Below are 26354 nucleotides of genomic sequence, written 5' to 3' on the forward strand. Positions count from 1 at the left end.
TTGCTGATAGGAATAGAATGGAAGGGAAGGGAAGAATCACAAAATCAATTTAATATATGCTGATTAGTGTACATTCAAAATGACAATAAAGTTATTTATTCTATTCTATTCTACTCTACTCTACTCTACTCTACTCTATTCTATTCTATTCTATTCTATTCTATTCTACTCTACTCTACTCTACTCTATTTCTATTATATTCTATACTGTACTCTACTCTATTTCTCTTCTATTCCATTTTCTATTCTATTCTATTCTACTTACTCTACTCTATTTCTATTTCTATTCTATTCTATTCTATTCTACTCTACTCTACTCTACTCTACTCTACTCTACTCTATTTCTATTCTATTCCATTTTCTATTCTACTCTACTCTACTCTACTCTACTCTATTTCTATTCTATTCCATTTTCTATTCTACTCTACTCTACTCTACTCTACTCTACTCTACTCTACTCTACTCTATTTCTATTCTATTCCATTTTCTATTCTACTCTACTCTACTCTACTCTACTCTATTTCTTTCTATTCCATATTCTATTCTATTCTATTCTATTCTATTCTATTCTACTCTAGTCTACTCTGTTCTGTTCTGTTCACTTTTTGCTGTGCCATTGTAACTTTGAGCAGTCACTAAATAAATAGTTGTAAGTTCAATGTTGTAACTTCAAAAAGTCACTAAATGAATCATTGTAAGTAGCGGTTTTGGGATCTTATGACTGAAAAGATTGAAAAGATTTCGGAAGCTATCAGGAAATGTTGAAGATGATCCTTAGCTGTCCATGCTTTTCAAAGGGCAGTAGTCTTCTCCCTCCCCCTCTGAATTTTTAAAAGCAGCGATACCAGGAAAGATAAGTTAGAAAGCTGCAGAGGCTGAATCTTCTCTAAGAAATCTCCCTTTGAAAACAGGGAAGTAATTACAGATCAGAGATGCAATGGCACAGTGGCCAAGACACTGAGCTTGTCAATCAGAAAGGTCAGCAGTTTGAATCCCTAGCGCCACGTAATGGAGTGAGCTCCCGTTACTTGTCCCAGCTTCTGCCAGCCTAGCAGTTTGAAAGCACATTAAAAAACCTAAGTAGAAAAATAGGGACCACCTTTGGTGGGAAGGTAACAGCATTCCCTGCGCCTTTGGCATTGAGTCATGCCAGCTACATGACCACAGAGACATCTTCGGATGGTGCTGGCTTTTTGGCTTTGAAACAGAGATGAGCACTGCCCCTTAGAGTCGGGAATGAACAGCACAGATGTGCGAGGGGAACCTTTACCTTAATTACAGATCATCTAACTTTATACCCACCTCCCAGCCCCAAGACGGATGAAACACAGTTCGTACAGCATCCAGACCATGCTCTCTGCTCCAGGTTTTTCCTCTCTGCTTGCCATATTTTAATGATTAAACCTGGATGGTTATTACAGCCCTCTCTGATCCCAACCTGCAATTTGCATTTTTAGCTGGGTTAGAATAGCAATTTACGTGGCACCGCCAGCTTGCTACTTAATGCTTATTAGTATCTTTTCAAAAGGAAAAGACAGCATTTGTTGGTGCAATGATACGGTCTTTGGAGAATGAGAAGGCCCGCCTAAATTGGCTAAAATTAAAATTTCCATTGGAACGGTAAATTTTATATTGACTGTTTCTTGAGAGGACTGGAGGCTGAAACCTATGAAGAACGGTTGCAGGCTCTGGGATTTTCTGGCCTAGTGAATTGGGAATGGTCTAGTCTAGGGGTGCGGTGGCTCAGTGGCTAAGACACTGAGCTTGTCGATCAGAAAGGTTGGCAGTTTGGTGGTTCGAATCCCTAGCACCGTGTAATAGAGTGAGCTCCTGTTACTTCTCCCAGCTTCTGCCAACCTAACAGTTCGAAAGCACATAAAAATGCAAGTAGAAAAATAGGAACCACCTTTGGTGGGAAGGTAACAGCGTTCTATGCACCTTTGGAATTGAGTCACACCAGCCACCTGACCATGGAGATGTCTTCAGACAGCGCTGGCTCTTCGGCTTTGAAACAGAGTGAGCACCGTCCCCTAGAGTCAGGAACGACTAGCACATATGTGTGAGGGGAACCTTTAGTCTAATAATAATAATAATAATAATAATAATAATAATAATAATAATAATAATAATAATAATAATAATAATAATAATAATAATAATAATAATAAAAAAATTTTATTTGTTAGCCGCACCCTCTCCTAAAGGACTCGGGGCGGCGTACAATAAAAACACATAAAATATACAAAAGAACAATACATATACAAATAAAAATAAACACATACACGTACGTACACATATACATATACATGGAGGAGGTAACAAATATATAAAATAGAATTTAAAATTGACAATTTAAAACACCCTCAATTAAATTACAAGATTTAAAAAACCCGTCAGGAGCAGTAAGGTAAAACTATGGTTGAGCCAGGCCAGCTAATTGGAAGAAGTGGGTCTTGAGCTTTGCACGGAAGGAGCGGAGGTCAGAGGTAGTCCTGATATCAGGGGGGAGGTCATTCCACAGGGCTGGGCCCATCACAGAGAAGGCTCTGTTCCTAGGCGTCGGCCCCCGACACTGTTTGGTGGACGGCACCTGGAGAAGTCCCTCTCTGTGCGAGCGAATTGGTCGTAGGGATGTATGGGGCAGGATGCAATCCCGCAGATAACTAGGTCCTGTGCCATGGAGCGCTTTAAAGATCGTTATCAGAACCTTGAAACACACCCGATAGACCACAGGAAGCCAGTGCAGCTCGCGCAGGAGAGTTGTCACATGGGAGTACCTTGTACTCCCCATAATCACCCGCGCGGCCGCATTCTGGACCAACTGCAGTCTCCGAGTGCATCTCAAGGGAAGCCCCATGTAGAGAGCATTGCAGTAGTCCAGGCGAGACGTCACCAGCGCATGAGTGACTGTGCGTAAGGCATCCCGGTTCAATAGGGGGCGCAATTGGCGCACCAGGCGAACCTGGTGGAACGCCCCCCTTGCCACGGCTGTCACATGGTCATCCATGGACAGCCGGGCATCCAGGAGGACGCCCAAATTGTGCGCCCGCTCCACGGGGGCCAGTTGTACGCCCCCAATGGCCAAAGATGGAAGCAATTGGTTGAACCGGGGGGCCGGAACCCACAGCCACTCCGTCTTGGAGGGGTTGAGCTTGAGTCGGTTGCCATCCATCCAGACCCGTACGGCTTCCAAGCACCGGGACATCACTTCGACGGCCTCGTTGGGGTGGTTCGGGGTGGAAATGTACAGCTGGGTATCATCAGCATACAGATGATATCCCACCCCGAAACCACGAATGATCTTGCCCAGCGGCTTCATGTATGTGTTGAACAGGAGTGGCGAGAGGACCGACCCCTGTGGCACCCCACAAGTGAGGGGGCTTAGGGTCGACCTCTGCTCCCCTGCCAACACACGTTGCGTCCGGCCGGAAAGGTAGGAGCCGAACCACCGCAAAACGGTGCCTCGAACCCCCAACCCCTCCAGTCGGTGCAACAGGATACCATGGTCGATAGTATCAAAAGCCGCCGAGAGGTCTATTGGACCAGGATAGAGGAACAACCCCTATCTCTGGCCCTCCAGAGATCATCCACCAACGCGACCAAGGCCGTCTCCGTGCTGTGCCCGGGTCGGAAGCCAGACTGGCACGGGTCTAGATAATCATTTTCCTCCAGGTGTCGCGGAAACTGATAAGCTACCACACTCTCTACAACCTTCACCAGAAAGGGAAGGTTGGAGACAGGACGATAATTGGCTAGCTCCGTAGGGTCCAGGGAAGGCTTCTTGAGTAAGGGTCTCACCACCGCCTCTTTCAAGGCGGCCGGAAGAGACCCCTCGCCCAACGAAGCGTTCACTAGGCCCAGGAGCCAGTCGCGTGTAACCTCCCAGGATGCCAGTACAAGCCAGGAGGGCACGGGTCCAGTAAACATGTGGTAGGTCGCAGCCGTCCACGCAGTCTGTCCAAATCCTCGATGGCAACCAAGTCAAACTCCTCCCAGAATGGTCTCTCAAGACTCGCCTCGGACGTCTCCACTAGACCACTGAAAGGGACCCATTCCTTCCGGATTTGAGCGATTTTATCCTGCAGTTATTTCCCAAATTCCTCTGCCCTGCCCTGTAAAGGAGCCTCCCGCGGCCTCTGAAACAGAAGGGAGCGGGACACCCGAAACAGGGCGGCAGGGCGGTTCTTTGCGGATGCAATGAGAGCGGCACAATATTGACGTTTGGCCGCTCTCAATGCCACAAGGTACGTCCTTAAATGGGTTCGTACCTGTGCTCGGTCAAATTCGGAACAAGAGGATCTCCAACGACTCTCTAGGCATCTCTTGCGGCGTTTCATCACCCTTAGCTCCTCGGTAAACCAAGGGGCCAGGGTGGATCGTTGCCGCCGGAGAGGCCGCAAAGGCGCCACTCGGTCTAAGGCCCCGGTAGTCGCATTATTCCACGCGACCACCAGGTCCTCTACCCGGGGGCGGGTCAGGGCTACAGGAGGTGGCCCAAGCTCCATCTGGAACCTATCTGGTTCCATCAGGTGCCTGGGGCGGAACCATCTGATATCTTCCGGCTCCGCCTCCCCGCAGCGGGGGGTAGCACCAGGGAAGTCAAGCCGGAGAAGTGAGTGATCTGACCATGACAGGGGAGTGATGGTTAAATCCCCTACTCCCAGATCACTCAACCACTGACCAGAGACAAAAACAAGGTCCAGCGTGTGACCTCCCTCGTGTGTCGGGCCCTGGATCAATTGAGTCAGGTCCATGGCTGTCATGGAAGCCATGAACTCCCGAACCCCCTCTGACGCTTCTCCCACCGACGGCAGGTTAAAATCCCCCATCACTAAAAGTTTGGGGGTCTCAACCGCCACTGATGCGATTAGCTCGAGGAGTTCAGACAGTGCCGCTGATGTATAGCGAGGAGCCAGGTATACTATCAGCAGGCCCAACTCTCTCCCAGGGCCCCACTTCACGACAAGGGACTCACACCCGGATGTCTGCGGTACAGTGGACTCCCTCGGCTCATGAAGAGAAGGTCTGGGGGTTTCACGAGTAAACTGCAGATTAGAGGCAGATCCTGCATGCTTGCTTGGCTGCTCACCCACCCCCCCTCCTGGAGATTGCAGGCAGCAAATGAAACTGCTTCCTTCATGCAGGACAAGGCAAGGCGAGCGTTGAGAGAGCTGGTTTGGGGCATGGCCAGCCAGCCATCACTACCGGTTTGCCAACCCACACCTGATTACCACTACCGGTTCGAACTGGTTCAGGAGAACCCACTTCTGCCTGGGACAGCATTGTCCTCAGTCCCCTGGTTTCTCCAAATGTTCCAGGGGAGATGTGTCACCCCCATCCGAGGTTCCCGGTTCCTTCTCCTCTGAACTGGGATCCGACGGGGCCACGACAAAAATGTTTGTGCAGGTTTCCCTAGTCCTATCCGCACAATTTGTGCATCGAGGGCAAACGAGGTCACGCCCAGTGTCATCTTGGCAAACCCTGCACAGGGCAATGTCATGGCTGATGTGGCATCAGAGTGTCTTCTGCTGGTGGTTTATGGCTAGGCCGCCACGCAAACCAATGCCAATGTGTCAGAGAAGCAGATTCATCATTTCAAGTTAAAAGCAGATCTCGCTTTCCGCACCGTTCTGTGATTCACAACATTGGACTTGTGTCCTTTCTGGTGGGAGTCGCTGGAGGTAATTAGTTCTGCCTTATGTCTGCGTCGGTTTGATTGGAACATTCATTCACGGCCCGATTCAGAGCTCAAAACAGAATGGCTTGTTTTCAGAAAAGATTCCCGGCTCTGAAATTAACAGGTTTCCACTTGGAGACAGACCAAGATCTGGCATTCATGTACCGAGGGAGGTCGGAGAGTAAGTGGTTCTTATGAGATGCTCTTTGAAAAGAAACATTTCCAGTTGTAATTACACCGACCCTCATTTCAATTTGGAGGTCTATTCAATGTATACCTAAGGCACACACAGGCTGGAATGGAAACAGTGTGAACTTTTCATAATGAGAACTGGAGATACTTACATCTTGCATTAGTGGATATTTAGGATGGTATTGTATCAGGGGTGAAATTCAGCAGGTTCTGACAGGCTCTGGAGAAGCGGTAGTGGAAATTTTGAGTAGTTCAGAGAACCGGCAAAGGCCACCTCTGGCTGGCCCCAGAGTGGGGTAGGAATGGAGAATTTGCAATATCCTTCCCCAGGATTTGTGGAGGGAATGGGGATTTTGCAGTATTCTTCCCCTGCCACACCCACCAAGCCACACCCACAGAACCAGTGGTAAAAAAAATGATTTTCACCACTGTATTATATGTAGTTCCCAACCCCAGTTTTTTGGGGGGAAAATGTTTTAAAAGTAGGGATGAAAATTTGGACTTGTGGGAAAGGAATGGCAAATTGAAAACAGCCCTACCTGCTGCATCTTTAAAGGTTGCTTGTCATCTCCTTTTTATGACCCCATAACCCCTTGTGGGGGGGGGAGGGTGGATTCTGGGCAACTGAATGGAGCAAAGTGTTTACTGGCCGGATGCTTTTCCTGTAGCCAGTGCGGAATTTTATTCAGGTCCTTAATGTTTGCTTGTGCTTCGCTATTATTCAGTGATACACTACCATGAACTTTGGGAAGAGAGGAAGACAAGGGGGGAAAATGAAAGTAACTACGATATCTCCTTGAGATGCTACTTCAAGGTCACCCATCATACCAGCTTCATACCATCCTGTGCTTGAACTGACCTGGTCACACAGGGGTTGGGCAACATGAGTTAGCTAAAGGAGGGGAAAGTTAAACTTAGGTATTTTGGCGTGTGATTCTCAGTTCTGGCTATGAATTCGTGCGGCGGTGGGGAACTGTGGCTCTTTTGTGACCTGTGGACTTCAACTCCCAGAATTCTTGAGCCAGCATGGCTGGCTCAGGAATTCTGGGAATTGAAGTCTACAAGTCATAAAGGGGGTGTGGTTTCTCACCAGTGGTGGGATTCATTTTTTTTTTACTACTGGTTCTGTAAGCATGGCTTGGAGGGTGTGGCTTGGTGGCCTTGGCTTGGTGGGTGTGGCAGGGGAAGGATACTATAAAATCCCCATTTCCTCCCGATCAGCTGGGACTCGGGAGGCAGAGAATAGATGAGGGCAGGGCGGTATTTACCGGTGGTATTTACCGGTTCTCTGAATTACTCAAAATTTCTACTACCGGTTCTCCAGAACTGGTCAGAACCTGCTGAATACCACTTCTGGGTGGGGAACTATAACTCTTTTGTGACTTGTGAACTGCAATACACTTCTAATACAACTAGACCTTTCTCAATGAATGGAGCCAAGGGTCGTTTCCATTTAGAGGTTTAAGTGGCTGCAGGCCTCACAAAATCAGAGTTGACAATTGTGGTGGAATAGAGTAGGTGAATAGATTAGGCTTTTTAAATCATTTCTTTCTGGGCAAGGATAGGACTTGAGATCACCCACAAATGCTCCGTACGGTTCCTTTCATGAGCAATCACAAGAAAGTGGCAGGCTCTGGCAGGCTTGCAACTCTGAGGGACAAGGGATTAGCCATTTTACGCAACCTATCATTAGCGTCTTAAAGGACACTGAGTCTGCATACAGATAGTCCTCAATTTAACATTCATTTAGTGACCATTTGACGCTATGGTGATACTGAAAAATGTGATGTACGACTGTTTTTCACGTTCGTGACTGTTGCAGCATCTCAGGATTAAAATTTGGACAACTGGCATGTATTTATGACAGTTGCCGTGTCCTGGGGTCATGTGATCCTTTTTTGTAAACTTCTGACAAGCAAAGTCCACACGGAAGCCAAATTCATTGAACCACTGTGTTTCTAACTTGACAACTGCAGTGATCCCGGTAACAACTGTGGCAAAAAAAGGTTGAAAAATGGAGCAAAAAGTTTCACAACTTTCTTGCTTGCCATGTCTGTTTTCAGTTCTTCATAGTGTCAGGTTTCTGAAAGATGCCCTAATTAAAGCCAAGTTTCAAAAGAAATCCAGTCATTTATTAGGAATACAATTTTGGCAATATCCCATTGCAGTTAGATCCAACCTCATTTTAATTATGGCTGAACTTTGCTCCTGTTTCTTCCCTCCCCTCAGTCTGTGTCATAAATCACATTCTCCAATGAGGTGCACACCTCCCAAGCCTGCTGTAGTAATCTGAGATCCGACTCTAGCCGAAGTATGCGTGGAATGCGTTTCCCTCCCTTTCCTCATCCTGGCAACTTTATGAGTTGACGTATAGGACAGTTTGATCTTTCTGGTATCCAGTAATTCTTCATGATGTACTAGTAGTTCTCAACTTACGACCGTAATTGAGCCCAAAACTTCTTTTGCTAAATGGGACAGTTGTTAAGTGAGTTTTGCTCCATTTTACCATCTTTCTCACAACCGTTGCTAAGTGAATCACTGCCATCGTTAAGTTAGTGACATGGCTGTTAAGTGAATCCAGCTTCCCCATTGACTTTGCTTGTCAGAAGGTCGCAAAAGGGGATCACATGACCCCAGAACACTGCAACCGTCATAAATATGAGTCAGTTGCCAAGCATCCAAATTTTGATCATATGATCCTGTGGATGTTACAATGGTTGTAAGTGTGGAGAATGGTCATAAGTCACTTTTTCCAGTGCTGTTGTAACTTTGAATGGTCACTAAACAAAGAGTTGCAAGTCAAGGACTACCTCTACTACCTTCAGGGCATCTTCTTTCTATTAATTTTGGGTGGCTTATATCATCATTTTTTTTCTTTTAATGATAATCCCATAATCCCTTGTGGTGTGGAGTCTGGGCAACAGAACGGAGCCAGCAGTGTATTTTAATGGCCGGATGCCTTTCATGTCGCCAATGCAGAGTTTTGTTGAGCAGATACATTCTGGACACATTGTGCCCAGAGAGAAAAAAAATATCTGCCTCTACTTAGGATCGAACTCACAGCCTCCTGGATGTGAGGTGAGAGCTCCACCTCTAGGCCACGGCACCACTCCTGGGTGGCTTATATATTCAGGTAAATGATAAAACAGGAGCCTGTTTTTCATGAATGTCTTCTGCACCCACTTAAAACCACCCGGTGTCCTCCACCATTCTTCTGCTACCAAATTCCACAGGTTAATTGCATGTAATAAATTCTCCATAAAGCATAGGAGTGTTAAATAACCCGTCATTAAGCAAAGCACTCCCTTCCTAATTGGCAGCTGCTTTGTTTTTCATCCCCGTGATGGGACGAAAGAGCTTTTTAATGCATTTCGGCAATTAAGCACTTTGCTTAACCATCGGTTCAAAAAAGGCCTTAGACAGATGTCACTCCCATCCCTTCTCACAACGGCCATTGGAGGCCTGGGCTGCCATTTGCCTCCCACCTCTTGGGAGTTCAGGATGGGAGAGAAAGGGGGGGGGGGAATAAAACGCCCCGCTTTTAATAGTACGAAGTGATGAGTTTATTTAAACGTATCTAATTACTGGTGTGCTATTGATTGGCCTGGAAAAGCCATTAGGCAGATACGATTATGTCAGTAAATGTGGACGACCTTGAAACACAATCTATCTCCTGTCGGGAAATGGAAGAAGCAGAACTTTCTTGTGACTTTTAAGAAGTCCTTGTTAGGATATGAAAAACTCACCTTCAAGAAGCCAGAGAGGGGCAAACGCCTCCCAGCTTTTCCAAACTTCTTGAAGGCTGAATCTATCCCTCACGATAAGCAAAATTGGGGCAAAGCCAATCAGGTGCCAATAGTAGACTTAGACACTCCTTCATAGCACTCTACAGCTCTCTCTCTAAACGGTTTATATATCGTCCCATCCCCCCAATAATCTGGCTCTTCATTTCACCAACCATGGAAGGATAGGGACTGAATCAAGTTTGAGCTGGTCAGGATCAAACTCTTGGCAGTGGGCAGAGTCGGCCTGCAATACTGCATCATTCTAACCACTTCAGCACCAGGGATTAAAAGAGGGGGCAAAAGAGAGAGACAGAGAGAGACAGAGTGAGAGAGAGAGAGGAGGAGGAGGAGGAGAAGAAGAAGAACTGTGAGGTCCTTGGTGCTCTCTGAGTTTGGTTGTTTTCTTGCAGATCTTTCATTACCTAGCTAGATAATAACATCAGTAATATGATACAATAGTAGAGTTGGAAGGGACCTTGGAGGTCTTCTAGTCCAGCCCCCTGCCTAGCCAGGAAACCCTATACCGTTTCAGACAAATACCTGTCCAACATCTTTTTTTCTTTTGTTTTCTTTTTAAACATAAAAGACAACATAAAAAATTATCATCCATTACATACAACATGTTGTTTGGTTACAAGCATATGTGCATCCATATTTTCAATTACGTATACAATCACAAATTTTCTGTCTAATATAACTAAGTACCTCACTTTCATTGTACATCACATACTCAATAATATTTCTTTCTTTTCAGCGAACCTAATTCCCTTGCATCCTTGATTGTCTATTTAGTAACAATATACCTTTATGTAATCACTTATCTCATTCTGATTATTTTTACAGTGTAAAAGAATTTACCAACTGTTTATGTTTATACATCACTACTTTCCATTATGCATAATCCTGCCAATCATCCATCAAGTATGCTTATGTTCATTGTTGTCCTTCATACATTCAAGCAAAAATGTTATTCCTTCATTTTTAAACAGAGTATTCTAAATACTCACTTCATATATATACCAATCTTTCATTACTTCCTTATTAAACTATTTATCAACAAGATATCTTTATAATATACATCACTACTTAGTTATGCATAATAACCCCAATCATCTATCAAATGTACATAGTTGCATTATTATCCTTATCCTTCATTTTAAAACAAAATATTCTAAATTATTCAATTCATATATGTCAGTCTTTCATTGTATCGTTATTAATCTATTTAACAACATAATTGCATTATCACTTATCTCCTTCAATTAAAACATAAATAAACATTTTTCATTTCCAGGTTTTTTGTCAAGCCACTGATAAAACAAATCTTATAAAATTGCTCATCTTCTTGTTCTCTAATTTCAAATGTCAATTTACTCATTTCAGCACACTCCTTTATTTTTCGAATAACTTCCTCCTGTTTTGATATTGTTTCATTTTTCCAATTTTTTGCAAATACGATTCTAGCTGCTGTTAAAACGTTTACAATCAAATATTTCAAGTCTTTATTGTAAATTTCTGGTATGATTCCCAGTAAAAAAAAATCTTTGGTTTAAGGTCTATGTGTTTGTGCATCATTTTCTCCAACCACATGTGGATTTTAGTCCAGTATCTTTTAGCTTCAATGCAAGTCCACCACATGTGGTAATATGAGCCTGGTGTCTGCTGACATTTCCAACACTTTTCTGATTTATTCTTGGACATTCTTGCAATTCTCGTTGGGGGTAGATGCCACCTGTAAAACATCTTATACAAATTTTCTCTATATGCAGTTGTTCTAATTGTCAGGAAATTTCTCCTCAGTTCTAAGTTGCTTCTCTCCTTGATTAGTTTCCACCCATTGCTTCTTGTCTTGCCCTCAGGTGCTTTGGAGAATAGTTTGACTCCCTCTTCTTTGTGGCAACCCCTGAGATATTGGAATACTGCTATCATGTCTCCCCTAGTCCTTCTTTCTCTTAAGCTAGACATACCCAGTTCCTGCAACTGTTCTTCATATGTTTTAGTCTCCAGTCCCCTAATCATCTTTGTTGCTCTTCTCTGCACTCTTTCTAGAGTCTCCACATCTTTTCTACATTGTGGCAACCCAAACTGAACGCAGTATTCCAAAGAAACTACCAAGGCCTTATAAAGTGGTATTAACACTTCACATGATCTTGATTCTCTCCCTCTGTTTATGCAGCCTAGAACTGTGTTGGCTTTTTTGGCAGCTGCTGCACACGGCTGGCTCATATTTAAATGGTTGTCCACTAGGACTCCAAGATCCCTCTCACAGTTACTACTATTGAGCAAGGTACCTCCTATACTGTACCTGTGCATTTCATTTTTCTTGCCTAAATGTAGAACCTTACTCTTTTCATAATAAAAGAGTTGGTTTTGCAGAAAGGAGGAGAAGGAGAAAGAGAAGGAGAAGGATTTGAGGATCCTTAGTGCTCTCTGAGTTTGGTTGTTTTCTTGCATATCTTTCATTACCAAGCTATATAACGTCATCAGTAATAAGAGGGAGTTGGTTTTGCAGAAAGGAGGAGAAAGAGAAGTATTTGAAGGTCCTTGGTGCTCTCTGAGCTTGGTTGTTTTCTTGCAGATGTTTCATAACCCAACTAGGTCACATCATCAGGGCTGGAATGGAGTAGGATTTGCAGAGAGGAAGAGGAGGTGAAGGAAAATAACAATAGCACCATGGAGAAGACCACTAGCAATAGCAATAGTCAACCTTGAGCCAGTCAGGATCGAACTCCTGGCAGTGGGCAGAGTCCGCCTGCATTGCTGCATTCTAACCACTGCACTACCACGATTCTTAGCATCAAGGCAACATTGATTTGGTTTGTTGCACAGTCAGCCAGATGTTCAGACTGGGTTTTTATCCACCTATCATGTCCTCTCCAAGGCCCTGGGACAGGCATCGGTGGATGCTTGATGGTGTTAGGGTTTATCGTCGCGGGATGTAAGCTGTTCCAAGTAAAACTGCCTTTTGCTATTGATGGATAAGGAATTTGTCAATGTCGACGGTGTTCAAGGAATACCCCGGTTGCTTCAGGATTGCACCCAAGGCACCTATGACTATTGATACCGCCTTTGCCTTCCTTTGCCACAGTCAATCTACTTCTGTTTGTAGGTCTTTGCACTTTCTCTTTCTCCAGGTACTGCCACGTCTACTATCCAGACATTTTTCCCCGTCTTTCTTATCGACAGTGGTTAGGCAGCTGCCTGCCTGTTTGTAGCATAAATTCCCAGAGCAATTTAGCTTCTTCATAGTCAATGACTTCCTCTGTTTTATGATCCCGCCAGTTCTTGCTTGCAGGCAAACGGCATTTCCTGCAGATCTTCCAATGCACCATTGTGGCTGCCATTATTTATATCATGGTGGGGTTCAACACACAGTCAGCCAGATGTTGAGGCTGGATTTGGCATTTTTTTGTCCACCCATCAGCTGCTTCCCAAGGACCTGGGATAGGCAGATGTGGATGTTTGTGTCAGAGTTTGTTGCATCAGTTCAAATCCAGAAAGCAGACACAGATAACTGATTCAGTTGGATTCATTAACTTCTTTATATACATAAGAATAGATGAATAAATGTACAATACCAACAAGTGGTTCTTCCAAGTAAACACAAGGCAGGAGAGTTACAAGCAAACACAAGCAGTTTTTTTTTTCATTTAAGTTGACAAGCTCAGATAGACTGCTAGTTTACTTCTCAAAGCAGCAGACTACTTTAGTTTCTGTTTCAATTCTCTGCACACACTGAGATCTGTTTAAACTCCCATTGGCTGATTTAGTTGCTATGCCTATTTATTGACTGACTTTGTTCCTATGTGTCTCTGAGTCATGAATATTTTAACAGTTTGGTGATGTGAAAGGTTTAGTTGCAGGATGTCAGCTGTTCCGAGCAAAGCTGCCTTTCGCAATTGACCAATGCTCTCTACATGGGGCTAATGCTCTCTACATGGGGCTTCCCTTGAGATGCACCTGAAGACTACAGCTGGTCCAAAATGCAGCCGCGCGGGTGATTATGGGGAGTACGTGGAGTTCCGGTTCCGGCGGCGGTGGCGACGGGCAGCTCTTTGCCCGCTCCGGCTCCCCGGTGGGCTTCCCCACTCCTTGGGGGGCACAGGACACCCCGCAGAGGGGTCCTGCCGGAGGGGCGGCATCGCGGAGGACTCCTGCAGCGGCGGCGGCCGGCGGGAGGTCTCTCGCGCGCCCAAGGCACCGGGGAGCAAACTCGGAGGGCGCTTTGCGTTTCTGCGCCTCGCGCCTCGCTATAAGCTGACTGGAGAATGCAACAATAGAAGGAAGCGGCTGCAGGGCGGTGAGGTTGCTTCTCTCTTCATTCCCTACTTTGCATGAAGAACTATTCAGCTTTTTTTAAAAGATTTTTACTTTCGGAGCATTTTGGAGGCGCGGCTGGAGGGAGGGGTTTTCCCCCCCCCCCTTGGACAAGCGGCGAGGAATAATTTTGCTCTCAGCCCCCGGGGAAGGAGGAGGGGGGAGAGCCAACGAATGAAGCCTCACCCAGGTTGAGATGATTTTCTTTTCAACTTAATTTCACTTTCTACTGTGATTTGAGGACTTTTGGAACTTTTTAAAACTTTGTTATGCCTCTGTGCCCAAAACTGGCAGGGCAAGATGGCACACTTCCGTTGTCTTTATGAATTGTGAAACCTGACTCCACCTTTAAAATTCAGGCTTCCAGTCTTTGTCTCCGTGTCTCCCAGAGGAATCTCTTGTGGATTGGTATTTTTTGAACTTTCTAGGGGAAACCTTTCATCTATTGCCAGACTTATTAGAGAGATTCTCTTCTGCCTGGTTCTTCTGCTCCCGGACCTCACCTGGCTACCCTTCTTTTCTAACTGTTTATCTTATATATGGACTGAACTTCTAACGTTATAAAGGATGGCATCCAAAAGACCACCTCCTGGGAAACCTGGCTTTGCCACGTCTGCTCCAACATCTGCAACATCCAGTCCAGCCACACAGTCAAAGATAACAGAACTGATGCAACCTAAGACTACAGAGATGGACTTTCAACAAATGCTTCAACAAATTCTACAGGGCCAGGAGGAAATTAAGAAACAGCTAAGGGAAATGAAAGATGAAATTAAAGAAAATCAAGCCCAAATTTATAAGAACTCACAAAGACTGAATCTTGTGGAAGGGGGGGTGGAGGAGGTGAAGGGGGTGGTAGAAGCTGTGCAGAAAGGGAACAAAGATCTTGACATCCAACAGATGAAAATAGAATTTGAGAGAATGTCCTATTACCTTAGATTTCAAAATGTTATAGAAGAAGATGGGAGTACGAGATACTCCCATGTAACACCTCTCCTGCGTGAGCTGCACTGGCTCCCTGTGGTCTATCGGGTTCGTTTCAAGGTGTTGATCACCATCTTCAAAGCGCTCCATGGCACAGGACCTAGTTACCTGCGGGATCGCATCCTGCCCCATACATCCCTACGACCAATTCGCTCTCACAGAGAGGGACTTCTCCGGGTGCCATCCACTAAGCAGTGCCAAAGGGCGGCACCCAGGAGCAGGGCCTTCTCTGTGATGGGCCCAGCCCTCTGGAATGACCTCCCCCCCGACATTAGGATTACCACCGACCTCCGCTCCTTCCGTTCAAAGCTCAAGACCCACCTTTTTCAACTAGCCGGCCTGGCTCAACCATAGTTCCATTTTAATCCTCCTGGCAATTTTTAAACTTTTAATTTTACATTGGGGTATTTTAATTTTTAACTTTATTATTATTATTTTATGTGTTGTAATGATTGTTATGCGATTTTATACCTCCTCCGAATATGTAACGTGGAATGTTTAATTGTATTATATATGTTTTTTACTTACTGTACGCCGCCCCGAGTCCCTTTGTGGAAAGGGTGCGGCTAACAAATCTAATAAATCTAATCTAATCTAATTTGTCAATGGCGATGGGGTTCAAGTGGTACTCCAGATGCTTTGGGATTACTCCCAAGGTGTCTGCGACTCTTCTTCTTCTTCTTCTTCTTCTTCTTCTTCTTCTTCTTCTTCTTCTTCTTCTTCTTCTTCTTCTTCTTCTTCTTCTTCTTCTTCTTATTATTATTATTATTCTTATTATTATTATTATTATTATTATTATTATTATTATTATTATTATTATTATTATTATTATTATTATTTCACTGTTACTTTCAATGTTGCCTTTGGAAGGCAAAGTCGCAGCATAAATGGCAATAGCAATAGCCCTTAGACTTATACATACCACTTCACAGTGCTTTTACAGCCTTCTCTGAACAGTTTACAGAGTCAGCCTCTTGCCCCCAACAATCTGGGTCCTTGTTTTACTGACCTTGGAAGGCTGAGTCAATTGTGAGCCAGTCAGGATTGAACTCCTGGCAGTCGGCAGAGTCAGCTTGCAATGCTGCATTCTAAGTATTACGCCACTACGGATTCCTTCTTCTTGTTTCCTTTCCTTCTCATCTTCCTTCCTTCCTTCCTTCCTTCCTTCCTTCCTTCCTTCCTTCCTTCCTTCCTTCCTTCCTTCCTTCCTTCCTTCCTTCCTTCCTTCCTTCATTCCCAATACCTCCCAGACATATACTACTTCACAGTGCTTTACAGCCCTCTCTAAGTAGTTTACAGAGTCAGTCTCTTGCCCCCAACTATCTGGGTCCTCATTTTACTAACATCGGAAGGAGAGAAGGCTGAGTCAGCCTTGAGCTGGGGAGAACTGAAGGAATCAAACACCTGACAATGTGAGCAGAGTTAGCCTGCAATACTGCATTCTAACCACTGCGCCACCCCAACTCTTTGTGAATTTTGAGAGCTTTTGTCCCAGTTTACAACCTTTTTGCAACAGTTGTTAAGTTGATCACTGCACTTGTCAAATGAATCATGTGGTTGTTAAGTGAATCTGGCTTCTTTATGGACTTTGTCAGAAGGTTGCAAAAGGTGATCACATGACCCAGGTACACTGCAATGGGAAGGACGGAAGGCTGAGTCAATAGCAATAGCTCTTAGACTTATATACCACTTTATAGTGCTTTACAGCCCTCTCTAAGAGGTTTACAGAGTCAGCCTTGGTCCTCATTTTACTGACCTTAGAAGGATGGAAATTCTGAGTCAACCTTGAGCCGGTCAGGATCGAACTATTGAACTGCTGGCAGTCAGCAGTCAGCAGAATTAGCTCGCAATACTACATTTTAACCACTGTGCTCTTATGACTAATGTAGTTATGAATGACTAGGGACAAGAGAAAACAAGGAAGACTTTGTAAAATAAATAAGCCTAAATCCATAATACAGGAATTGCAAAGAGAAGAAGAACAGATAGAAAAACTCAGAGGTAAAAAATGTGAAAAGGAAAAAAAAATAGAGGGATTGCATTAGCAGGTACTCTTCCAAAATCACACTTAATGGAGGAGAAGACGAATAGACAAGGAAAGAGCCCATTGTAGAAAATGAAAGTTGTGTGTGATTCACAGCTGGGGTGAGATTTTCAACCCACCTGTCTCATACCGTTTTAAGGGATTTCCCACACCTCGTTTTTCGAGTGGATTCACACCTAAAGGAGGCTTTGAGACGTGAGTTTGGCTGTTGTGACGATATCTGTTTCCTTCCAAATGTCCATCCTTGTTCTATGGTGTGACCCCTCTGTTTTGCCCAGTGGTGGGATTCAAATAATTCTCTGCCCTAATGACCGGCTGGGTGGGCATGGCCAGGGGGTGTGATAGGCAGAACTCAGCCTACTGCACCTTCCATAGCCCATTATGGGTGGGAGGTGTTCCACACCCTTTCGGCCAGCAAAATCAATGTGCACCCTAGACCATGGTGCTTGAGGTCGCTCCAACTCCTTAGCGGGAGCCTCTGGGGGAGCTGCTCTGGACTCCTGGCACGGTGTGCAGGTAGCCACCCATTCTTCAATCTCCCTGTCCATGTTAGGCCACCACATGTAACTCCTAGCCAAAGACTTCATCCTGACAATTCCAGGATGCCCTGCGTGTAATGCCTCTAATACTGCAATGCACAGTTTGGGTGGAACAACGACCTGGTCCCCCTACAGTAAATAGCCTTTAACAACAGACAGGTTATTTCTCTTATGATAATACATTTTGAAATCAGACCCAACAGGCCCCTTGGGCCACCCCCTCCACACCCAGTTCAAAACCTGCTTGATCGTGGAGTCTCTGGCAGAGTGGCGGGCAATGTCACTAAGCGAGACGGAACCAGTCTCTAACAGTCAATGCGAAAAACTGGCGTCTCGGGGGTAGTGTCTGTGAGTAGTTCGTCAGTGCTCTTGTTGACACCAGTCACTTCCAGCCCCAGGGCTTCGAACCAGTCAAACACCAGGAGGCTCCGCAGGTTTCCACTGACCACTGTCACCGGGAGCTGGCCGCTGAAGTTGTTAAAGTTCACCCGGAAGGTGCCTTGGCCCACAATGGGGACTCGGTTCACTTGGTAATCGCGAAGGCGGATGTCAGGGGTGCGTAGATGTTGTTTCTTCAGGCTAGGGATAGCCCGCTTGAGTGTAGACCACGGCATGATGGTCAGTGATGACCCAGTGTCGATCTCCATCTCGCATGGAGAGCCCTCGATGTGGACTGTGACCTTCAGCTTCTTTGACCACCTTGTGCGGGCTTGGCCGATTGAGGTGTGATGGGTGACTCTGTTGTCGGCCTCTGAGCGCCGTGGTGGTGGCCGCCATGCCCCTTGGTAGGGCCTCTGCTGGCGGTGAGGTCGACTTCATGGCTGCCAGGTCCTCAGGGGGAGCTTGCTTCAGCAAACCTTGGCGATGTGCCCCTTTTGCTCACAGCGCTGGCAGATAGCGTCGCGGAGACAGCAAAATGATCTGGCATTGTCTCCTGCACAGCTAGCGCAAGGCGGAAGACGCGGTTTGAATTTGTGCGCCTGCTGGGTGCGGCTATTGCACATGCGGCAGCTGTCATCTTCTTTGCCTTCTGAGCTCTCGGCCTCTGCAGCCTTGCAATGTGAGCATGCGCTCTTCTGCGCATCATGTGAAGCGCCCTGGCACTGCAGGGTTTCTGCAGACTTAGCGGCCGATTCTGATGCCCTGGCTTCATCCAAGGCAATTTGCAGAGTGAGGTCAGACGTGGCAAGTAACCTCCTTATGCGGTCCAGAATCAGCTCGTCCAGGTCTCGGAATTCGCAGTAAGCGGTGGCCTTGCGAAGTGCCGCAACATACTCATTAAGCGACTTGCCCTCTTTCTGGTTCCTGATGTTAAACTCATGCCAGTGAACGTGCTAGGATGGCTTGGGGGCATAATGGGTCCTCAGTGTTTGCTGGAGCATGGACCAGGCGACTGATTGCAGCATTGTCGGCTCAGAAAGGTCTTTTGCCATCTCAAACACTTCCCGGCCACAGTATCCGAGGAACATGTTCTTCTTGCGGCCTTCAGAAAGGCCCATGAGGTTGTTTGCCTCGAGGAAGCAGTCAAATCATAGCATGTACGAGTCCCAGTGCTCAGTGACTGGGTCATATGGAATTGGTGGGGCGTGCATAGCCATTTTGTGTTCTGAGAGCATATTGGAATCTGCCGCTCAAAAATGGCTGCTCGAAGCTGTGCTGAGCTCCGGACTGGATGTACTTGCTGGATTGCTACGCTATTTTTGGTTTGCCTAGTTGCCTTCCAATCCCACCTTCATTGCCAGTGTTAGATTGGGTCATGGAGAGGCACACACAGGCTTAACGGTAACAACAGCTCTTTATTAAGTACAACAAGTGAGAACAATCCAGTGAAGGTTGAGTCTGACAGCAGCCCTTTTATAGGGAGCTGTCAGACCCTTCAACCAATAGGATTAAACCTCTGTTCCCACCGGAACAGAGGACCTTGGTGGAAACCACTGTAGTTAGAGCAAGTATCTAACAGTAAGCGCGATGCAATAGCTGCTCGGGAACGAGAAAGACTCTTTTCAAAAGAGGAATGTTGGCCATTGGTGCCGAGGTGCCAAGCTTTTAAACGGGTGGGTCGACTCCAGCCCGCTCACTGATTGGCTGGACTCCAGCCAATCAGTGAGTGGTGGGCTGGGCTAGTTTAGTGCGGACTGGTGGGGGAGCGAGCGAGCTGCGACGGAACAGGCGGGGCGAGCGAGCGTCAGGGCTGGGGCAGGCGTTCTGGAACTTACTTCCGGGTCCAAAGGGGGAACTTCTTCTAACAGGTACGGTAGATTTGACTAACCTCTTCTATCGAACCGGTTAGAACCAGCAGGAACCCACTCCTGCCCTACACCATTTCTGACAGAGGGCAGTTCAGTCTTTTCTTGAATGCCTCCAGTGATGAAGCTCCTACAACTTCTGAATGCAACTTCTGTTCCATGGGTTAATTGTTCACACTGTCAAGAAATTTCTCCCTATTTCTAGGTTGAATCTCTCCTTGATCAGTCTCCATCCATTATTTCTTGTCTGGCCTTCAGGTGCCTTGGGAAATAGCTTGACCCCCTCTTCTCTGTGGCAGCCCTTCATATGTTGGAAAACTCATATCCTGTCTCCCCTGGTCCCTCTTTTCACTAGACTAGCCAGGCCTAGTTCCTGCAACCGTTCTTCATATGTTTTAGACTCCAGTCCCCTAATCATCTCGGTTGCTCTTCTCTGCACTTTTTCTAGAGTCTCAAAATCGTTTTTATAGTGTGGTGACCAAAGCTGGATGCAGTATTCTAGGTGTGGTCTTAAAAGTAAAGGCTTTAAGGAGTGGCATTAGGATCTCCCTTGATCTTGATTGTATCTCTCTGTTAATGCAACTTACGATTGTATTGGCTTTTTTGGCTGCCAACGTATAATGTTGGCTCTTATTTAACTGGTTCTCGATTGATTAATTATTCCCACGGTCAAGAATTCTAATTCTTATTTCCAGGTTGGATCTTTTTCTGATGACCTTCCATCCATTATTTCTTGTCCTGCCCTTGATGTACTTTGGAGGGCTCTAGACCTTTCTCTTGCTTTGGTATGTGATGGCTGATGTAATATTTTCCCCCTATGTGCCTACTCTCAGGTGGATGGAATCCTTGGTCAATGTGGGGCGAGTGCACCAAGGACTGTGGAGGTGGCCTTCAGACTCGGACCCGAACATGTCAACCTCTTCCCGATGAAGGTCTAGTCTGTGAAGGAGTCTTGGAAGAAGGGAGATTATGCAACAGGAGAGCTTGCAACCGTAAGTAAGCATGGCTTCTGAAGGAACCTCATAGCAGGTTCTCCTGACTCTGTCCATCAGGCCATGTCCATCTTTCAAGAGGCAACTGGAGTATCTAGTTTTTTTCTTTGAAGATCTTTCCCTTCTCGTCAAAGAAACTTCTTCAGCTCTGACTGGATGGTGAAGAATGGAAGGATTTACACTCCTTGCAGACAGCTGGTCATTTGCATTCTTTTTAGAGAGTCCTTGAGACCACTTAGAGGTTTATCTGCAGTAGTAGCGTAAATGGGTTTATCCCAGTGGTGAAATTCAATTTTTGTTTACTGCCAGTTCTGTGAGTGTAGCTTGGTGGGCATGGTAGGGGAAGGATTCTGCAAAATGTCCATTCCCTCCCCACTCCAGGAGGAAGGATACTGCAAAATCTCCATTTCCTACCCACTCCAGGGAAAGCATTCTGCAAAATCTCCATTCCCTCCCCACTCCTGGGCAAGGATACGGTAAAATCTCCATTCCCTCCCCACTCCAGGGGAAGGATACTGCAAAAGCTCCATTCCCTCCCCACTCCAGGGGAAGGATACTGCAAAATCTCCATTCCCTCCCCACTCCAGGGGAAGGATACTGCAAAATCTCCATTCCCTCCCCACTCCTGGGGGAAGGATACTGTAAAATATCCATTCCCACCTCACTCCAGGGGAAGGATACTGTAAAATATCCATTCCCTCCCCACTCCAGGGGAAGGATATTATAAAATCCCCATTCCCTCACCACTCCAGGGGAAGGATACTGCAAAATCTCCATTTCCTACCCACTCCAGGGAAAGCATTCTGCAAAATCTCCATTCCCTCCCCACTCCTGGGCAAGGATACGGTAAAATCTCCATTCCCTCCCCACTCCAGGGGAAGGATACTGCAAAATCTCCATTCCCTCCCCACTCCTGGGGAAGGATTCTGCCAAATCTCCAATCCCTCCCCACTCCTGGGGCCAGCCAGAGGTGGTGTTTGCCGGTTCTCCAAACTACTCAAACTTTCCACTACTGGTTCTCCAGAACCTGTCAGAACCTGCTGAATTTCACCCCTGGTTTATCCACACCTGTCTGCACTACTCAGATGACCCTGAGGAGGACACAGATAAACCTCCAAGTAGCCTCAATGACTAGAAAATGACCAGCTGTCTGCAAGGAATATAAATCCTTCCATTCCCCATCCAATCAGAGCTGAAGAAGCTTCTTGGATGAGAAGCAAAACCTCCTCAAAGAAAAACAAGTAAGTCCAGTTGCCTCTTGAGAAAGCATGTTTGGGACAACCATGACCTGGATGACTGAAAATCTCCATAGCAGGAAGTTTTTTGCTGAAGTAAACTCTAATTTGGAATGCAAACTTCTCAATGCAGGCACTTTCTATGTGAGCAACTACAGTACATTGTTTAGAATATACATGGTCCAGGGTCTATTTACAATTTTGACCTCCATAACTGTAGACATTCTTCTGTTCGTTACGCACACACAGTGTGTCCAGTTTTGGTCACCGTGATAGAAAAAAACTTGAGACTCTGGAAAGAGAGCAGAGAAGAGCAACAAAGAGGATTAGGGGACTGGAGGCTAAAACATATGAAGAACGGTTGCAGGAACTGGGTAGGTCTAGTTTAATGAAAAGAAGGACCAGGGGAGACAGGATAGCAGTCTTCCAGTATCTCAGGGGTTGCCACAAAGAAGAGGGAGTCAAGCTATTCTCCAAGGCACCTAAGGAAAAGGCAATAAACAATGGGTAGAAACTAAGCAAGGAGAGAAGCAACCTGGAACTAAGGAGGAATTTCCTGACAGTGAGAACAATTAATCAGTGGAACAACTTGTCTCCAGAAGTTGTGAATTCTCCATCACTGGAGGCTTCTAAGAAGAAACTGGACAGCCATTTGTCCAGAATGCTATGGGGTCTCCTGCATGAGCAGGGGGCTGGACTAGAATATCTCCAAGGTCCCTTCCAACTTTGTTATTCTATTATTCTCTCTGAATTTTACATTTGGCATTCCTATTGCTGTACGAGACAATGAGACAACCAATAAGTGTGCCAACACTGCAGGAGCATTGTGGCTTGTATGCAATTAATTGAAATATTCTGATTGGATTTGGCTGTTGTTCTGAACATCCCCAGTGCACCTTCCAACTGTTTGCCCTTTCCTTAAGCCCAAAGGGATTTATGTTCTTCAGCTACCGATTATTTATGTATTAATTCATAATAAATGCTTGCATTTATTACAATCTTGAAGTGTGCAAGCATGTTTCCCCAGAGGTAATTAGAAGTAATTAGGAACAGAAAAGCAAAGCAAAGATAAATGTAAAACTGTAGATCTAACCTCCCCACCCCCCACTCCAATCTAGAAGAGAATAAGAAAAAAAATGTTTATTAGATAGGAAAATCTTGGTGCTGGATCTCAGCTGTACACCAGTGGATCAAACAATATCCCCACCACCACTTGGGAACTCCATCTCAAAGATGCTTCTTAGCGCGCCACAATCGGGAGGCGAGAATCTCAGGCATTGCCGAAGCAAGAAGGAAATCAAAGTTAATTGCTGTCCTTCAAGAATTATATCCCAGTGCCTTAGTCTGAAGGGCAGAGTTAGGCTGCTCCCGGTTTTACTACTGATTCGCTTCAGGCACGCTTTGTGCAAAGTGCCAGAAAGGTAGCGCGGAAACATCGCACGTCAGAGCCATGCTCCGGAAAAGCCAAACGTCCTGGTTGCAGCGCACATGCACGCCTGCCAATCAGCAGGCTGGTGCCCATGCGCAGGGCAGTTTTCGGCACTGCCACATGCACAAAAGAATTGCTCTCCGGAGAAGCTGAACTTTCCGGTTCTGACATGGATGCTTACCTGACAATCAGCTGACCGGCATGCATGCGCAGGCTGGTTTTTTGGAAAAACGAGGGGTTTTGGAACTAAGATTGTGATTTATGCTTTCTCAGGAAGCCTTGGTAAGAACACTAGCTAACATCATTGGGGCTAGAAGGGAGTAGGGTTTGCTGTTGATGTACAAGTTGCTTGCCCTGTCAGAGTTGTTCTTAGTGATTCTTGGTTGGGCTGTTTACTGTCAGCTTATATTTATCTGAGTTGGTAGTTCTTCGATTGGGGACTTTACTTCTGGCTTGTTGGTCTAATATTAATTTTGGTGTTGATCTGGGCATTGATTGTTGATGGGGAGGTGTTTGGGCCTTTTAGTTTCCTGCTTGACATTTTGATTGTCTCTTTTAAATGGTATGTAGATCTTGTTTATCTCTATGTGCCAGTTGATGGCTGATTTCTTTGAGTACCAAGGTGCCAGGAATTCTTGATCTAGGATGCTCACAGCTTCCCAGTTTGACACTATAGTTAAATGTTTCAATGTGTAGATGCCTTCCCCAATTTTACACTTTGCTTGGCATTTCCATAAAGTTAAATAAAATTGAATAGAGGAAATCCTCAAATGAAAAGTTTCTAGCACATTAAGCTTTCTTCATCTTGTTCATGTTGACTAATTTGGCTAGACACCCAAGCAAATTCTTCCACAAGGTTTTCCTTGACGCTTGCTTAGCACTAGCTATATCTCAAAAAAGCCAGACTCTAGTAAAGTCATGAGATGAACTGTAATTTTGTCCAATTGCAAATCTTGTTGAAAATTATAAACACAAATCATTGTCTATGGGGGTAAGACAGTAAGCGTTCAAAAGGTTTTTGATTTGACCTCTATTTTGATGGTGGTGTCAGGGTTCCAAATAGCACCCAAAAGTAAATCAGAGTCCGAGGTAAAGTATTGCTCAAAGTTCCAATTTATGAAGAGAGCCATGTTGGTACATCTGGGAAAACCCGAATCTCAAAGCTTCCCGGTTTCCCCCACCTAGCTGAAAGTCCAAGATCTTGCCCCCGCACCCACAAGTCCATCCCACGGTCCAATCTCCCACTGCCATGCTGGCAGTTCCACCCATCCAGTTCCGGTCGGGTGCAGAGGTGCAGAGACAAAGGATGACCTTGGCTTTCTAGAGAGAATTTTGCTATGGCTACATAGCATCTAACTCCGTACAATCCCCACTCCCATTTTCCCACAATAGAAAATGCAGAGCAGAATAACAGAAAGTGTGGCAGGCCAAAGATCCAAAAGAAAAGAAGGCTGCAGGCCTGACAGGTGGCACCTTTGGAATCAAAAGATTCAAGGAGAGAAGCAATCTAGAACTAAAGAGAAATTTCCTGACAGTGAGAACAATTAATCAGTGGAATGACTTGCCTCCAGAAATTGTGGGCGCTCCACAGGAGTGGGATTCAAAAATTTTAAAAACCAGTGCCTGATTTCTGGGTGGGCATAGCCATGGTGGGCATAGCCTACTCAGCCCTCCTGCATCATGGTTGCGGGGGGGAGTTTTCATCCTCCCCAGGCTCCCGAGGCTTTCCTTGAGGGTGAAAAATGGCTTCCCCGGGGCTCCAGAGGCTCTCAGGAGGCCAGAAATGGGCCCGTTCCCAGACTTCTGGAACTTCGGGGAGGCCCATTTTATGCCCTCCCAGAGCCTCCACACTGGCCTTGTACCAGTGGTAGGATATGACCAGAAAGCCCTGGTACGGGCGTACTGGTGCCTGCTGGGAGCACCAAATAGTGTTTCAGTATGGTGCTCAGGAGGGCCCACCCGCCCACCCTCCTTACCTGTATTTGAACTGATCGGTGCTTCCATGCACACACATGGAGCGTACAGCACCTGCAAAATGCTCCGCCGAGCAGCTGGAGCATTGCAGAGCATTGCAGGCAGTAAGTACACATGCACATGCTACATGCATGCTGCACGCGTGCTGCAGGCATGCATGTGGTAGAACCCCAGCCCCGTTGCACCATACCAGTTGCAATGAGATCCGGCACCCACCACTGCCCTGCATTTACCTGGCATCCAAAACAGGCCATGTGGAGACTCCTGGGAGGGGAGGGGAGGGGAGGGGCAGGAGGGGCAGGGCCAGCCACTCCTTGCATTTACCAGTTCAGCAAACCAGATGTAAAATTAACATCCGGTTCGCACGAAGCAGTCTGAACTGGCTGGATCCCACCCCTGGTGCTCCGGCACTGGAGGCCTTTAAGAAGAGACTGGACAGCCATAAGTCTGAAATAATAGATAGATAGATAGATAGATAGATAGATAGATAGATAGATAGATAGATAGATAGATAGATAGATAGATAGATAGATAGAGATAGATGGAAAGATGATAGATAGATGATAGATAGATAGATAGATAGATAGATAGATAGATAGATAGATAGATAGATAGATAGATAGATAGATAGATAGATAGATAGATATAGATATAGATATTCCTGCTTATGCATGTTGATGGATTAGAAGTCCCCCAAGTTTCCTTCCAGCTCTCTTCTGATTGATAGCGGCACTCCTTGGAATCAAAAGATTCAAGGAGAAAACCAACCTAAGACTAAAGAGAAATTTCCTGACAGTGAGAACAATTAATCAGCGGAACATCTTGCCTCCAGAAGTTGTGAATGCTCCAACACTAGAAGTCTTTTAGAAAAGATTGGATAACCATTTGTCTGAAATGAAACAGGGAGTTGTCTAGAAAACCTCCAAGGTCCCTTCCAGCTT

At 45.7% G+C, this 26354-nt stretch overlaps 1 protein-coding gene across 1 annotated transcript in view; it reads left to right on the plus strand.

The window, feature by feature from the left end:
- The window catches only part of LOC309391676 (adhesion G protein-coupled receptor B1-like), a gene marked incomplete at its 3' end in the record, with an annotated part of 120917 nt that overhangs the window by 68691 nt on the left and 25872 nt on the right, over positions 1-26354 (plus strand). Inside the window, exon 3 of the mRNA XM_081952341.1 lies at positions 20617-20775. Coding sequence (XP_081808467.1) covers positions 20617-20775 — 159 coding nt within the window. The remainder of the gene's footprint in view (positions 1-20616; positions 20776-26354) is intronic.

Source organism: Natrix helvetica (genome assembly GCF_964273705.1).
Source record: "Natrix helvetica genome assembly, chromosome: 4".
NCBI classification, from domain to species: Eukaryota; Metazoa; Chordata; class Lepidosauria; order Squamata; family Natricidae; genus Natrix; species Natrix helvetica.